A 15,674-nucleotide genomic window follows, 5' to 3' on the forward strand; every position below is an offset into this window, starting at 1 on the left:
ACTAGAAACCTTCAGACTGCCCAAAGGCTGCAGATTGCTGGTGTCGCTGTCTTATACACCATGGAATTAACCAATAGGAAGAAATAATCCGAAGTAAAACATTGATAGTCAGATCACAAACAGCTACTCTTCCAAAGTTAGTGAAAATTCTGCTCATATACAAGGAGTATATGCCTATATATAAAAAAAAATACAAGGTTCAAAATCTTTGTTAAAGAGCTCTTTCCTTACGCATTAGGGCTAGTTACCAACAACGTTATTTAGGCTTTCTCTTACCTCTAGTGTCATGTGCACAGTGCTAATTGCTATCTTGATTTCTCCATCTGAAATCTCCTTGAGATCTTTCAGCATAACTTCCTCGATGCTTATACCTGTGTCAGAAAAAAAGAATTTGAATACATCCAGACACTCATAGCTGAACAGATACAGCAACATTAATTAAAAACACAGCTTGAACTTTAATTCTGTGACTTTTGAACTTCAGGACACGCTACCAGAATATTAATATCAAATGAATGCTAATAATTAAATCTTAAAATTCCCAGGCAATTTCTTTAAGAAAGGAACAGATTAAAAAAAAAAAAAAAAATCAATAAGAGCACAGAAACAACAAAGGATGAAGAGTTAAGTTTCCTGCAATGAAATGAAATTATGTGAACATTCACACTTGTTAGGTTAAATGAATTTCAGTTACTGATAAAGGAATACAGAGACCATCCTTATGTCACCGGAAATACTTCTGGAATAATACCCCGAAAAGTGTGTGTGGAATATTATGGTATTTGTAAAATATAAAGCCATTCAATCTTTTCAGTTTTCTTTACAAATTGATACCACCAATGGATTTATGTAAATCAAACAGTAAATGTCCTTCCTGGATATATGTGTACAATAAATACAGAAGCTCATATTATCAGCAGAAACTAGAGAGTAAGACTACAGAGGAAAAACTGGAATTGCTTTGGAGTATAAGGGGACACATAAATATAGTTAAGTACAATATATATAAAATCTGCATGACTAAGTTTCTTCAATAATAGATGCTTGACTTAAAAAGCTGCATAATAAATATATCATATCTAGAAGCACAGATGTAATATACCATCCAAAATACAAAGGAGCCATATAGCTATACAAACAAAACTAAGAGCCACTTATTCCAGTGTAAAGTGGCAAACAAAATGTCAGCAGACTTTAAAAGCTTTGCTAGTTAATATCCAAAATGATTTTGCATGACTGATTTTTCAGAGGGATCCAAATACCCACTTACAGCCAAAAAAAGGAATTCTCTTGATACTGTTTCTGTATTAAGTCCAGCTACTGCATTACTATACCACTGTATGGAATCCAAGTAATGCATTCAATCTACTGACAATCTGATGGCCATACATTATGAGTCTGTCCTCTTAAAAATATTTGTATGTACCCTATAGACTTACTGGTGAGCTACAGACCAGTGAACCTCAAATAAGTGAATTAATAACTGAATTCATTAATTCAAGTCAACTAATAATATCTGCATGAAATCAGGATTTCTTTCCTTAATTTTATTCTATTTTGCCAATTTTTCCTAACAACCTAAAATAGCAGGTACATAATGTAGAATGTTCAGCAGAAATAAATGTCTTCAAAGGACTTCAGAAATTCATTGGCACTTTATAAGTATAAATACTATGACATATGCATGTCTGTACCTCATAATACCTAGCAAAGAGTAGCTATGAAACTAAACCAAAAAAAAAAAAAAAAAAAGCTTCTTAACTAATGTCAGTATAAACCTCAGGAAACTATCCAAAAACTTATAGCCCTGAACTAATTTAGTATGTGACCTCAGTGAAAGAAAGAGGAAAGGAAAAAGTATCTCAAGTTCTGTCCATAACTACCATTTCAGATTAAATGTCTGAAATCAGATGAGAGGATTCAGCAAATGGGCAGGCAGATAACAGTGAAAAAAAACAATGCAAGTCTGCATGGGTGCTGTAGCTACCTGAAATATCTTATAGAAAAGTATCTTAGTAGTTCAGTACTCTTAGCTAACAACTTAGTAGCAGATGGCACTGAACGAAGATAGTAAAAAATGTGGGAGTTACACGAATTTTCTTCAGCCTCTCAGAGAATAACTTCACAATCCTGTTATCAAATATTGTGTTGAAATATTTCCAGTATTGATCACTAAAAATGTGTCAAAATATCTTCAATTATTTCTAGTACAAGTAAATGAAAGAACTGCAGTTTTCCCACTACTTCTTTAGTCTCAGTCAAAGTCATTCCACTTGTACAGCGCCCTAGAAGTTGACATCTTGATATATTTGGGAAGGTTCACAAGATAAAATCCACTCTTACTACAGGTAGGTAACTGCAACACTGTTCTGGACATGGCCTAAAATATTAATTATACCTTGAATCTGAGTCTCAATTAATCACAGAATAGCTTGGGTTAAAAAGGCCTTCAAGGCTCTACAGGGGGATCTGGACAGGCTGGATCTATTGGCTGAGGTCAGTTGTGTGAGATTCAACAAGACAAGGGTTCCATGTCCTGCACTTCAGTCACAACAGCTCCATGCAATGCTACAGGCACTGGGCAGTGGAAAGATGCTGTGAGGAAAAGGATCTCAATGTGAACCAGCTGTGTGACCGGGTTGACCAAGAAGCCAAATGGGATCTGGCGTATATCAGAAATTTTCTCAGAAATACTGAGATAGACAGAGAGGTGCAGGAGTTTCCACTTCTGTGGAACAACAAAGTCTGTGAAGGGTCTGTAGCAGCTGATTAGACAGAGATTATTTAATTTGGGGAAGAGGAGGCTCAGCGGGCACCGGAGGTGAAATGCGTAGATGTGGCATTTAGGAATATGTATAAGTGGGAACGGTGGTGATATGCTGGCAGTTGGACTAGATGATCTTAGCGCTTTTTTCCAAATTTAACATATTCCATGGTTCTATGACAATCAGACGACGCAGAAATTTGGTCTCCCTCTTGTTTATAAGCTCACTTTAAGTTCTGGAAGTCTGCAATTAAATCTCCCTAAAGCCTTCTCCAGACTGAACATCCCATCTCCCTTAGCATTTCTTCATAGGATTGTTGCGCCAGTCCTCTTCATCATCTTCACGGCCTCCTCTGGAAAACTCTATTTTCCTTGTTCTGGGGGCCCCACAGCTGGATGCAGTACTCCAAATAAAGCTTCTGGAGGGTAGAGCACAAGGGAACGATCACCACCCTTGCCCTGCTGCCCATTCCTCTTTTAATGCAGCCCAGGATGCAGTTGGCCTTCCTGGCTTAAGGGGTGCACTGCCATCTTGTTAAACCTTTTATCCACCAGAGCCTCCGAGTCTTTGTATCACAACTGTGATTCTACAAAAATATTTGACTAGTTTATACTTGTAAAGCAAGTGTGTGAAATAATTTAGTGTTTACTTTATCTGAAAATCACAGAACAGTTGAGTTTGGAGTTGATCTCTGAAGGTCGTCTGGCTCAAACTCTATGGGAAAACCTAGGACTGCCTATTGGTTCAGGCAGCTTTTGAAGATCTTGAAGGAGGAAATACCACAACCTCTCTGGGCAACTTGTGCCAGTGCTTAGTCATCCACAAAAGCAATTATCTAGAAGTTCTCTAGTTTCTCAAAATCTCAGAAATCACAATTCTGTGATTAAAAATTTAAGTCATTTAACTTTAAATTAAATTTAACTACATGTAAATGTCATTGAAAAGCATGCTGCTGCTACTCTTAAAACACATAATTAGCCAAACTACTCAGTTTTACTTGGGTTCACAAAATCTGTAAAATATCTAAAAAAACTGATTACCTTGAGGGTTAAACCGAGTATCCTGGAGAACAGAGATAATTTCCTCTCGTGGGGGAAGATCTGGAAACTTTTCCTCTAGTATTGACAGCAGTTTCTCCTGCTGCTCTGTAATTGTGTCAGCCTCAGAAGACATGCACTTGAAGAGAATGCTTCCTGAAATTTTGAAAGGCAAAAATCAATACCTCCTGTTAACACTGAAGAGATACCACAGGAACAAAAATGTTTACATTATCCTTTCTTTCCTATTTGGAGCTTGCTTTCATAAGTGAGTTAAGTGGATTGTATATCAAATACTTTCCAAGCAGAATAATCTTCCAAACATGGAGAGTCTCTAAGATCTAAACTGGGCATCTTGTTAGGATCTATGCTACAACTACATGGCTACTTCCAATACTGTTATGGTTGTGCAGAATGTTTGTGTGTGTCCAATAGAGTTTTGCAGCACAGCCACCATCTAGCATTATGTTGTAAGGACTTATTCATCTAAGCATTAGGTCAAGTGTTGGGATGCTTGGAAACAGTAAAACCACATTGCCAGCTTTACTTCTACAGACACCAATGAAGCAATCATAAACAGGCAATATGCCAAAATAAAGATATACCATCATCTGAACACACAAATTAAACTGCTTATACTTAAATAGTTGTTGCTGTTATTTGTTGTTTTTTGTTTTTTGTTTTATGTTTTTTTGTTTTTTTTAATCAATTTTGCTGCATTGCTTGCAGCAAATGAGGACTTCTACAGGGAACTATTTCCAGAATTTTTTTAAATATTCCTGAGGATAGCAAATAAAATTTACCAAAGGCATTACGGATAAGCTAAAGAAATATGATATGACACAAGATGATGGTCATTGCAGCATAACTGACTCTAGCTGAATCCTTGTCAATCAACATATGAAAAAAAACACATCACAAAATGATATACAGAATTTTAAAGGTTAAAAGAAATACAGTTCAATAAATAACTTCTTCATAATTGGTACTTACACTGGCTCTTACAATACAGAGGTGAGTTTGATTTCTTTTCAGACCACTATTGCTACATGAAATATTCCTGACACTGCTGGAGGTCTAAAGCCACTCTCTCATGCCTTGGAGACTAAGATCCCACTTATTAATATATCCAAGGACAGCCTTCACTCCCAATTACTCACATTAAATTAAGGATAATAAAATCTTACAAGTCAGCATTGAAATTATTTATTACTATGCTGTACACGGGGATTTCAAACAAGAGTATGATCACATTGCAGTATGACAGGTCAATGAGAAAATCATTGCAATAATGTAAGATAGTTCTTACAATCCAAAATGTTGAGTCTTTAGCAAACAGCCAAGAGACAGACATAACCATCCCCAGTCTCACCAGGCTGACAAGAAAAGTGTTTTATAAGGATAGGTATATATGCCATAAAGCACCAACAGCCAGGGTTCTTGAATAGAAGATAAATAGATACTGTTCCCTTCCTACTATTTTTTATCCTGCACTGTCACCATAGCAAATAATGAAAAGCACTTCTTCAAAAATTTTAGCAGTACACACAACACTAATGAATTTTGCCATGCCACATACACACCTCCTTATTATAGAAATATCATGTGGATTAAATAATCTCAATATTTATACATATATATAATTCAATTATGCTACATGTATTTGATGTATTAATCCAAGGAATAAATTTCACATCACAGATACAGTTATAACATCACACATTACTGAAATCAACTTTCCTAGTAAAAAGGCAAAAACTAAAATACATTTTAAAAAATATTAAATAGGTTAGCATCTATCAAATTTTTTAAAAAAATTAGTATGCTATTCTATTTTACTGTTTTAGGAATCCAGGATACGCTACAGCAGCCTATCATGCTTTCCTGTAGGTAACAGTGTGCATTTGTTGTGAAAATTCTACGCTTCTTTAATAATAAGGTAAAGTCTTGAATTTGATTTTACCTTTTTAAGGTATAAACATTACTGTACAAATGTAAAAGTAAAAAGTGTTTAGAAATGCACTGTAATGCAGCATCTATCTGGAAGCCTCAACCTCTTCTTGCTGACCTCTTTATGTATTTTGACTGGGGACAGTATCTTCAAATAGCAGAGTAAACTTAGAAATTTGGGGATTTATTATTTCATGTAAGAAGGAAATGCAGTCACCCTGAAATAAGAACTCAAGACATTTTAGAAAGCTTTTTAAAAAGGCTTTTTCCCCTCTTTTCTTCCTTTTTCCCTCCCTTGTCACTGCAATACTGTAATGTTTACAATTGTTAACTTTTCTGAAAGGGTGAAGGGAAGAAAAAGAGACTTTTCAAATTAATAGGATACCAGCATTCTTTCATTCTTTAACAGTATGCTCATCAACAGGAAAGAAAGAAAGGCACACACTTCTCCCATGCTATGTATCTCTGGGAAGCTTAAGATGCCAGCTATTTGAAAAAAAAAACAAAAAAACAAAAAAAACAACAGTTAACATGAGGTAAATTTACTTGGCCAAAGGTCACTAGTCCACTTAGTCACATGCTCCCTCATAAGTACTTGCTGTAAAAGAGATGCATGGGCTCAGAAAACTCCTGTAGAGTTCACTGAGTGCTGGTGCAACTCCCCACGGGTTTCTGAAAGCATGATGGAGGCTGCTTTGTTTGCTGACAAGCAACAAGAAAATAAATTTATAATAGGTAATACAAGATTAAATATTATTTTTTGCATATATCATACTATGTTACAGATTTATTCTTTTTTAGAGGGAAAGGTCACTAGAAAATGGGCTAGACCTCTTAAAAAACAATATGCATTTTATTCTTTTTGCAAAGCAGTTTGGAAGTGAAGCACTAGTTTTGCCAAAAGCAATTGCTGCACATTAATATTAAACATGATCTAATGAAGGCAGAAGTCGTTTTGGGAAAACATTAAGAACAGCACAAGCATCTCCTGAATTATAAGTTTATGGCTGAGAGAAACAGTACAATGAAAATATAGGCATTTCTCCTGTTGAGGTTTTGCTCCACAGTCTGCAAAAACAAAGGACAGGGAAAAGGGGAAAAGCAACACTTCCTGATGGAAAGTATACTTTGTCATCCCCTGCCCCCCCTTTCTATTTTCTCTCCTTCCCTTCACCCTCCAAAAAAACAACACTACAAATCAAACCAGAACTACAGACAGACCCAAGCAAGCAGTCTTCCCTGTAATTAACATTAAAGCTGGAATACAATGTAATTTGGGGGGAGCACAACCTTCAAGAAAACTGTTTCCATGCATAATAAAATTATCTATTCAAACAACTGCAGCTTTTATTGCAGTTCTTTCTTACATGTATCCTAGAGATGAATCAATTAAGAAACATGTGAGTCATTTGAACAACGTACAAGACAGAACAGAAAAAAAATTGGCATCATCCCTAAAATGCCCTAAAAGGGCATTTCTCAACATTAGTCTGGGTGGTCAGGATAACAAACCAGTCTTCTCTACCGAAAGTCAAACTGCCCCAGCAGAGCACAAAGAGACTTCTTCTGTGCAGCTAGTAAACAGCAAAAGCAAGTTCATGTTTAAAAAACTGCTGATGCTTTTTCTGTAAATCTGTCTCTGTTTACATGTTGCAGTCTGCACCTTGTGGCATCCTTCAAAGTTTTATACAAATAAACATAAGGAGGTATTTTTGAGAGTGCACTGATCCAGAGTACCTGACAATGAGTGCTCAGAAACACATCCTTGCCAGCTGGCTGCCATAAGAAATGTAATGATTCAGCAGTTTAATGGATCTGGAGTTTAGCAACAGCCCCCTTATAAACATCTCCAGGGAAATAAAATAATACAGGCCCAAGACTCTGGCAGGTTCCATAATTCTTTGTTTCTGGCACATATCCAGGGACAGGGCAAGCTCTAACACAAGGCAAATATAGCTATACAATGTTATGACTTTCAAAGCAGGTTCTGTTCAAAGCCTAGTGGTAGAATTAACTTATAGCATGTTTGATGAGCAGGCAAAGATAACAGGAAAGCACCCATAAAAAAAAATAAATTAATTAAGGCCTTAAATATTAAACTACCTAAAGTAATAATGCTCAGTTTCACATCTTACATCTTCCCTCAACTTTTTTCTTTTCAAGTAGGAGAGTAGGCAAAATTTGCTCAAAGTTAAAATATACAAGTTTTGAATATCTGCTCTTGTTATTAAAATCAACAAATTGCTAACAGACTGTGACAGTGAAACTTGAAAAGGAGACAAAGAATAAAACTGATACAGCCACTACATGGTATTTACTAAAATATGAGATATTTGTATTATCTTACAAACTTTCTACAAAAGTACTCACTGGAAAACCAGAAAATGAAGGATGAATTCCAGTTCTGACACTCAGAACTGGGATCTACTAGCTCTTCAGTAAAAAAAAAATCCTAATTTTTATCACTTTGATTTCCACATTTTTCTGCTGTTTCTGAAATTCCCCCAAAATTGATCCATAAAAAAAAATACAGAGATTTACAATGAAATTAATATAACCACGTGGGAAAAACAGAGAAGCATTCTTTACGTTGTTCCTATACCTGTGGAGTATCACCAGAGATTGGGATTATCCTGCTAAACTGAAAGGCATCCAGATTCTACACGTGCATTCCCTGACAACAAGAGTGAAGCTGTCACTCCCATTTCCTGTGCTCACACGTGAGATGAATTTCAAAATCTGTTAAGGTCAAGGGCTTAAACAGAAGACCATCATATGAACAGAAAAACATAAAAACTATGTGAGGTGGGTTATATTTGATCTTTTATTTTTAGATTGAATCTGATATTAGCTTGATCTGATATTCACATGCATCTATATCTAGGAATTATTTTTTCTGCTATCAGAACAATTAATGAGATTCATTGACTTTTCTGAATTTGTATTGAAGGGTTCTTATGTACCAAAAATCTTCTCTATTTTAAAAGAAACAGAATCAGATTTGTGATATTGTTCAACCTTCCATATACTCAAATTGCATTGCTGGTGCAAGTAGCAAGACATCAGTCACAAGTACAGCTCTAGTTATTTAGGCTTGGTCAGTCCCTTTTCATACCATGCAAGTGGAGGTATCCATTGCCCCACATATCCACAGAGTTCTGCAAATATTCACTACTGAACACTATTGAACACAATAATTAAAATTTACCTACTAATTTTAACGTACCTATACATATTAGGTACTACATCCCTTAAAAATGAAAACAAACGTTTTCAGTGCTTCTTTATTTTAATTTTTATTCAAACTATAGAGCCAAAACATGTGGACACTTATTACCATGTATGACACTTACATATGTTTTTGTTGATAATTCAGAGCACTACTTCCTGACCTTCTACCACCAAACAAGTAGCCTGTGAGATACCCAAAAGCCTTTTATGTTTTCTGCCTCCAGAATCAATTACTATGCTTGATCTTTTGCCTGGATTTCCTGGACAGCTACTCAACCAAAATTTGGAACTTACAAAAAAAATTTAAAGGAAGGTTTACAAGAGCTTGTTAGTGTGGAAGGGCTTTAGAAGTGCAGGTTAAACTCTGCTAGTTAGAACTTTCTCTGTGGAAACATGGAAAAAAAAAAAACAAAAAACTCTGTAATTTTTTAGAACATACTTGCTATCATAGTAATCAGTGCAATAACAAGTCAAGACTCCATTAGTTTCTGAAAGTGCAGGCTGATTCCATAATCCTCATTAAATATGTCCTTAAAAGGGTATTTAACAGCTGAATGACAATTACATCCTAAAATCTTTATAATTCATTAAGGAATATTAAAATTAAGTACTTAGGTTAAAGGCAGCACTCCTTTCTAACTCCAGCTTTATTTTCTAAGAAAGCACTTTGCTGCAGCAAATAAACTGAACAAACTAACGTAAATGATAGCTATGAAGACAAAAAATGAAAATACTTCGGAGTATGAATTCCCATCCTTTGTACTGTATTGGACAAATGATACTGAAGAAAAGAACATGTAATGAAGATTTGGTTACAGCGTCTTTAAGCAGCAGAAGTTCCGAATCGTGCCATTAAAACATCATTGTACAAAAAGGTACCACCATCAGAAGAAACTCTAATATGTAAATATTAGATTCCAACCCATATTGCTGTCCACAGGCAGACAGCGCCAAGCCGCCAGCACTGCACAGCCGCTGGAATTGAAGAACTGCACAGCTCTTCTAGCTACCCAGCTGGTGTGTCGACAGCTCCATTTAATATTCTTGTCTAGTGATACAGCAAAGACCTCTCATGCCTATTTTTAAATGCACATTTTTAATATTCAATATAATGTTACTCTTTAACAAACTCTTTACTCCCTGCTTCTTTTATGAAGCTTCCTGTGGTCTTTAAAGGGATTGTTAACCAAAGAATGGATCACACTCTTTCTGCATGAGCAGATTCAGAAACACTCCATTAAACCTTTCAGTATTTAATATAAAGAGTAATCTCTCACCTCTGAGGAGATAAGCCAGTTGCTGAGTGATTAACTCTGGTGCTTCTTGAAGAATTTCTTTTACTACTAAAGAGGAAGAAGATGCTTCTAACTCCAGGCTGCCATCACACTGCTCATCTGGATTGATGACTTTGACAACAGCTGATTCCAAACTTTTATCCTCACTATCAAGTAAATTTAAAAAATACATTTATTTTTTTTCTGTCTAGTTGCTGAGACAACCAAATAAAACATTGCAAAAACTTTTTAAAAATTCTAGATCGTAACATCACTATTATTCAAAATTTGCTACGAAGTCAAAACATGTTACAATCAAGCCCTAGAACAGTAATTTCAGGATGAAGATCCACAATGATTTTATCAGCAAGTATTAAACAGTTAACTGTTCACAGTTCTGTTACCAAAATCTCAAATTTATTAATTTGAAAAAAAAAAAAAGAAAAAAAAAACATTTCTACAAGTACTGGAAATTTCATCATTCATAAATAGAGACTTGGAATTTCCCCATTGAATGTTTCGGCAACTTACAAAAGATGTTTATTTTGCATTAAAACACTTTCTGTTTCTGCTTTCAGTGGTACCAACAGAGCCAAAGTACATTCTACAATATCAAATACTAGTTATAATTCCTTAGAAGGAAGAAAAAGGAGTAGACAGTAATAAACGAAAAGCAAATTTTACGGATATTTTTTCTTTGAAAAAAATGTACCGAATTGTCAGCAGTCGTCAGAGTATCAACAGCTATGAGGTTTACACATTTCTTATTTTAGATTTTCTCTACTTTTGTTTTAATCTCAGAGTAGGATGAAGCTGTTTTGTTTTTTCTTCCCAAGGCTGCATAGTTAAATCTATAGCATAGGTAGAATGTTATTTATCTTAAATGAAGTACTAAGAGCTGGAAGAAAACAGTGCTCTTCACCCTTGACAAGAGAGGCAGACCACCATAAAGAAGCTCCCTGTGTTCACCATTGGCTTATAAACTTTCCTGCTTAAGGTGTACGGGCTCCCATACAGCAACTCAGCCTCTGGCATGGGAAACATTTTGAGAAAAATGCCGTGGTTTGTAAGGATTTCAGTAGTCTAGCAGCCAAACAAAAATCACAAATGATATAAAAGCAGAATATGAGCTGTTGCTAGGTACATTTACAACAATTTCTATTCAACGTTAGTTTTATTTAAAGCCAGTGTTGCCTCTGATGTAAACATCTCAAATTTCTGTTTTTCTTTAGGAGAACCTTAACAGCACATACACTTGCAATTGTTGTGGCCACCTCCAAAACAACAAGAGAGCTTTAATTTCTTTAGTGAAAACTAACTAAGAAGCAGGAAAAGAAAGGTATTGTGTTTACTGGTTATAAGAAAGGCCATTTAAAATATCTACTCCAAGCAATGCGAAAATACAAGTTGTCTTAGAAATGATCCAAAATAATGGAACAATTATTACTTTGGTGTATGTACTAAGCATAATCTCAGAAATAATGAGAGAAAACATATTTTAACTTCCTTTTTTTTTTTTTTTTTTTTTTTTCTGTGCTAACATAGCAATATCAATCTGAATTCAGAAAAAACATAAAATACGATTTTTAAAATAGGTCAAACCTGTAAGCCATTTTCTTATATAAAAGATGCAATACCTTGTCAGCATGTGGCTGTTTGTAAGCGTTAAAGACAACTTCCCTTCAGCATTCAGCTGATGTAAATTGATTTCATCTCGGAAGATATGGAATGACTCCGGGATATTCAGCTCCTCCAATATAAACCTTGTTTCTGTGAAGAAGCTGAAGTCTCTTCTTGGTATGTTTAGGACTGGTAGGCAAAGAACATCAGGAGGACTGACCTGTAATGCACATGCGTAATTATGAGAGTTGCAAGAAATAAGGCTTGATTTATATTAGGCATATTTTACCAGACTGAGCAATTAGAAAGTTTGGATTTTCTGTCAAATTTTTGCCCTTTTACTTCATTCTTTATGAACCAGTTTCTGCTCTTTTTATTTGTTTCTGTCTGTGTGCTCCTCGTGCAGAATTGTTGCAAAATGAGGAAGAAGAAAAAATGATCTATTAACTTCTGAAAATCTTAATTAAGTTTTTCAGGAAAATATGATGCTTTCTTCAAAATTCTGTAGATGCAAATAGACAATATTTTAATTCATGGAAACCCTCTTTAAAAAGCCCTGATAGTCTTAGTCAAACTCTGCCTCCCAAACTTGACTAATTTTGCATTTCTGACACTGGATTGGGATGAAGAGCCAGAAATATTTACATTTAGACTAATTATTTTGCCATCTAAATAAACTCCTGATTGTATGGAAGTCAGCAAAATAACATCCACTTCTGTAGAGCACAGAAGTCATTCCATTCATCTGAAGCTTATTACAAAAAGTGGACAATCTTCTTTGAATACAATTGTTAAGACATCAAATTCTTTAGGTCATGATATTTCTTTTATAGTATGCATAGACAACACTAAGCACAACAGGATCACAAGCGGAATGGACCTCCAATTGCAATCTCTGAAACAAAAACTAAAAGAGAGGTATGATCCATCCAGGATCGTATGAATCAACGACTTAAGTAAAGCAATCACTTAAAGATCCCTAATTTATACTGCAGGTTTGTTTATGCAATCACTTCTAAAACAGAGGTTTTTATGGGATGTCTTAACTGACTTAACAGCAAGATGTCAGTAATAACTTGTAGTAAAAAAAAAACTTTCTCTTGTTTTTTTTTCATTACCTTGTCTAGAAAGTAGGCATAGGCCACAGCAGAAATAAGAGAGTCCAAATCACAGGATTTACTTCCAAGAACAACATGTACTTTCTCCAGATGTTTGCTCCGGCTCTGTAACACATTAGAAGACAACTGTCATGAGTGACAATGAAAACAAAAACAAATTCCAGTCACCAAGAATCTTCAGAAGACACTCTAAATATCCAGGTACTGTCCTTAGCTACAACACCTTTTTTTCACAGTTTGTTCAAAGAAATTTGGGTTGCATAAAAGATGCAGTTCAGAATGCAAGGAGTAGCAGCAAAGCAACATACAAGCAGTTTCATGTATATATGGAAAAAGACCTCAAAAACAGATCTCATAAGAAAAGCAATCACAAAGAGTTTGGAAATACACATAGAAAATTATACACACATAGTTCTACTTTTCTTTCTTTGGCTGAAATCAGTAAATAGACAAAGTAACAACCCTTCATCCAGCTCTTCAGAAGCTGGAAACACTGACTGAAGTACCGACAAGTTTGAGCTTTCCTCACTGTCAACAGGGAGTCTGCTCTCCATTTGATCAAATTATAGCCTTCCAAACCCTGGGAAAAGAAAGGACAGACCAACTGCATGATAGGAAAATATTACAGAGTGTCTTCTTTATAACAACACACACACACACATAAAAACATAAGATGATGTTCTTTCCCTTGAGTACATTATTAAAGCTAGGCTAGCTCCATGGAAACATTCCACTTTTTTTGTTGTTGTTGTTTTAATGAGTTACACTTCATAATTTGAGAAATCTATCTGACTGACACTAAGATAAACAGCTCAGAAACAAATACATGAAATCAAACATGTTGCTCTCGTGGTGTAAAGGTGGATGTACTTTTTGTTATTTTGAATTAGAATTTTTCACTATCAAGTTAAATTTAATCTTTCCACAGAAAGATATAATTAGTATACTATTCTCAATAATTATAGCTATGCAGTATGTTAAAACTAATTTATTTTTCTCTGTGTCTAGTCTTTCTTCTGTATAAATCTAAGGAAGAAACTGTTCTCTTTCCATTATATGGAACGCAGCCATGAAGATATCTCTGGGTATTTAAACGAGGACAACTACTCTCTACTTCCTTAGCAGTGGGAAAATTTTAACTATTTAAGAGAGATAACTTTCTTAAGTGTACAGAAAATGGAACAGATATGCTCATTTAAACAGTATGTCTTCATCAGCAGTAAACCCTCTTTACTTCTACTTTTTTCTTTTCTTCTTTTAATACGGTCTTTTTTGCTATATGATTCTTGTCAGCACACATTTTTGACTAATTAATGAAGAATGAAAAAAGTTCACGGTTCATACTTTGCTTTTTTTTTTATTCAGGGTCTACAAATCTTTTTTCTCCAGGCTCTTCAAAACTGCATAGCAAACAACACTACATAGACAAAGTAGGAAACTGAGTGTACTGAGAAATTGATTATTCAAACTACAGAGTCACTCATCTCTAAGTGCAAACAATATAAAAAAAAACAACTTATATGATATCATTCTGTATGTACATATCCTCTATCTATAAACTACTTGCTTCCTTTTCCTCATACTGCATGAAACGCTATCTCACATAGAACTAGCGGGGATATTCAACAGAAAGCTGAGTTCCGGTGATGAGTGTCAGACCCATTCATCAACTATATTTTTTTCCAAAGAAAATGGTAATTAGAAATTTTTGGTCACAGAATCACAGAATCACAGAATGGCCAGGGTTGGAAGGAACCTCAAGGATCATGAATCTCCAATCCCCTGCCACATGCAGGGCCACCAACCTCCACATTTAATGCTAAACTAGGCTGCCCAGGGCCCCACACAACCTGGCCTTGAACACCTCCAAGGACGGGGCATCCACAACCTCCTTGGTCAGCCTGTTCCAGAACCTCACCACTCTCTGGGTAAAGAATTTCCCCCTGATGTCCAACCTAAATCTTCCCTCCCTCAACTTAAAACCATTTCCCCTCGTCCTACACATATCAACCCTTTCAAAGAGTTGATTCCCCTCCCCCCATCTTATGAATTTGCTTTGTAGCACACACAATCTTCACACTTATTTGTACAACCCCAATGTTCACAACTACTTTGTTGTAGAGCTACACTGCAGTCTTCAAATCAGTAGAAATTGTGTGAGGAGTACCAACTAAGACAGAAGAATCACTTCGTCTTCAAAATTGCATCAAGAAGCTCTCACATTAAATATATACATATATATATATGTATATTTTAAAAAGCATATTTCACTCAGTTGTGTGAGCTATCACATCTTTTCTCCTAACTCTTAGAGTTCAGAATGGGGACAAAATAGTTACAACAAAATTAAGGAATTCCCAGACCAAAAATGTATGAACCCTACACTTTCGAAGAAATAAGAAAAGCACTACTCTAAAGAGTAAATTACAAAGAGAATACAGTAGGGCAATAAATCTCAGGAGACCATCTCTTCTTCAGTATCCAAAGAGGTCAACTAGCTACCCACTAACTGATTTTTTTATTTTTGAATCCTACCACACAGATATTTCATCAACACAAACAAATGAGAAAAGACTGTGGAAGTACTGGCATTTCCTCAATTTGTCCTCAAGAGCTTAATAACAAATCTGAGATAGAGCTTAATGGCTGGGTTCTTTTGTTACAGCAGCACAAAGATAC

At 35.3% G+C, this 15,674-nt stretch overlaps 1 protein-coding gene across 2 annotated transcripts in view; it reads right to left on the minus strand.

Moving 5' to 3' along the window:
• PRUNE2 (prune homolog 2 with BCH domain) overlaps positions 1–15,674 on the minus strand; it is a 137,171-nt gene that overhangs the window by 91,860 nt on the left and 29,637 nt on the right. For both annotated transcript variants that reach the window (XM_048931203.1, XM_048931202.1), the window contains exons 2-6: positions 12,996–13,100; positions 11,895–12,097; positions 10,261–10,424; positions 3,806–3,958; positions 277–371 (exon numbers count right to left, since the gene is read on the minus strand). In XM_048931203.1, the coding sequence (XP_048787160.1) occupies positions 277–371; positions 3,806–3,958; positions 10,261–10,424; positions 11,895–12,097; positions 12,996–13,100 (720 nt within the window). The remainder of the gene's footprint in view (positions 1–276; positions 372–3,805; positions 3,959–10,260; positions 10,425–11,894; positions 12,098–12,995; positions 13,101–15,674) is intronic.

Source organism: Lagopus muta, chromosome Z, assembly GCF_023343835.1.
Source record: "Lagopus muta isolate bLagMut1 chromosome Z, bLagMut1 primary, whole genome shotgun sequence".
Classification (NCBI taxonomy): domain Eukaryota; kingdom Metazoa; phylum Chordata; class Aves; order Galliformes; family Phasianidae; genus Lagopus; species Lagopus muta.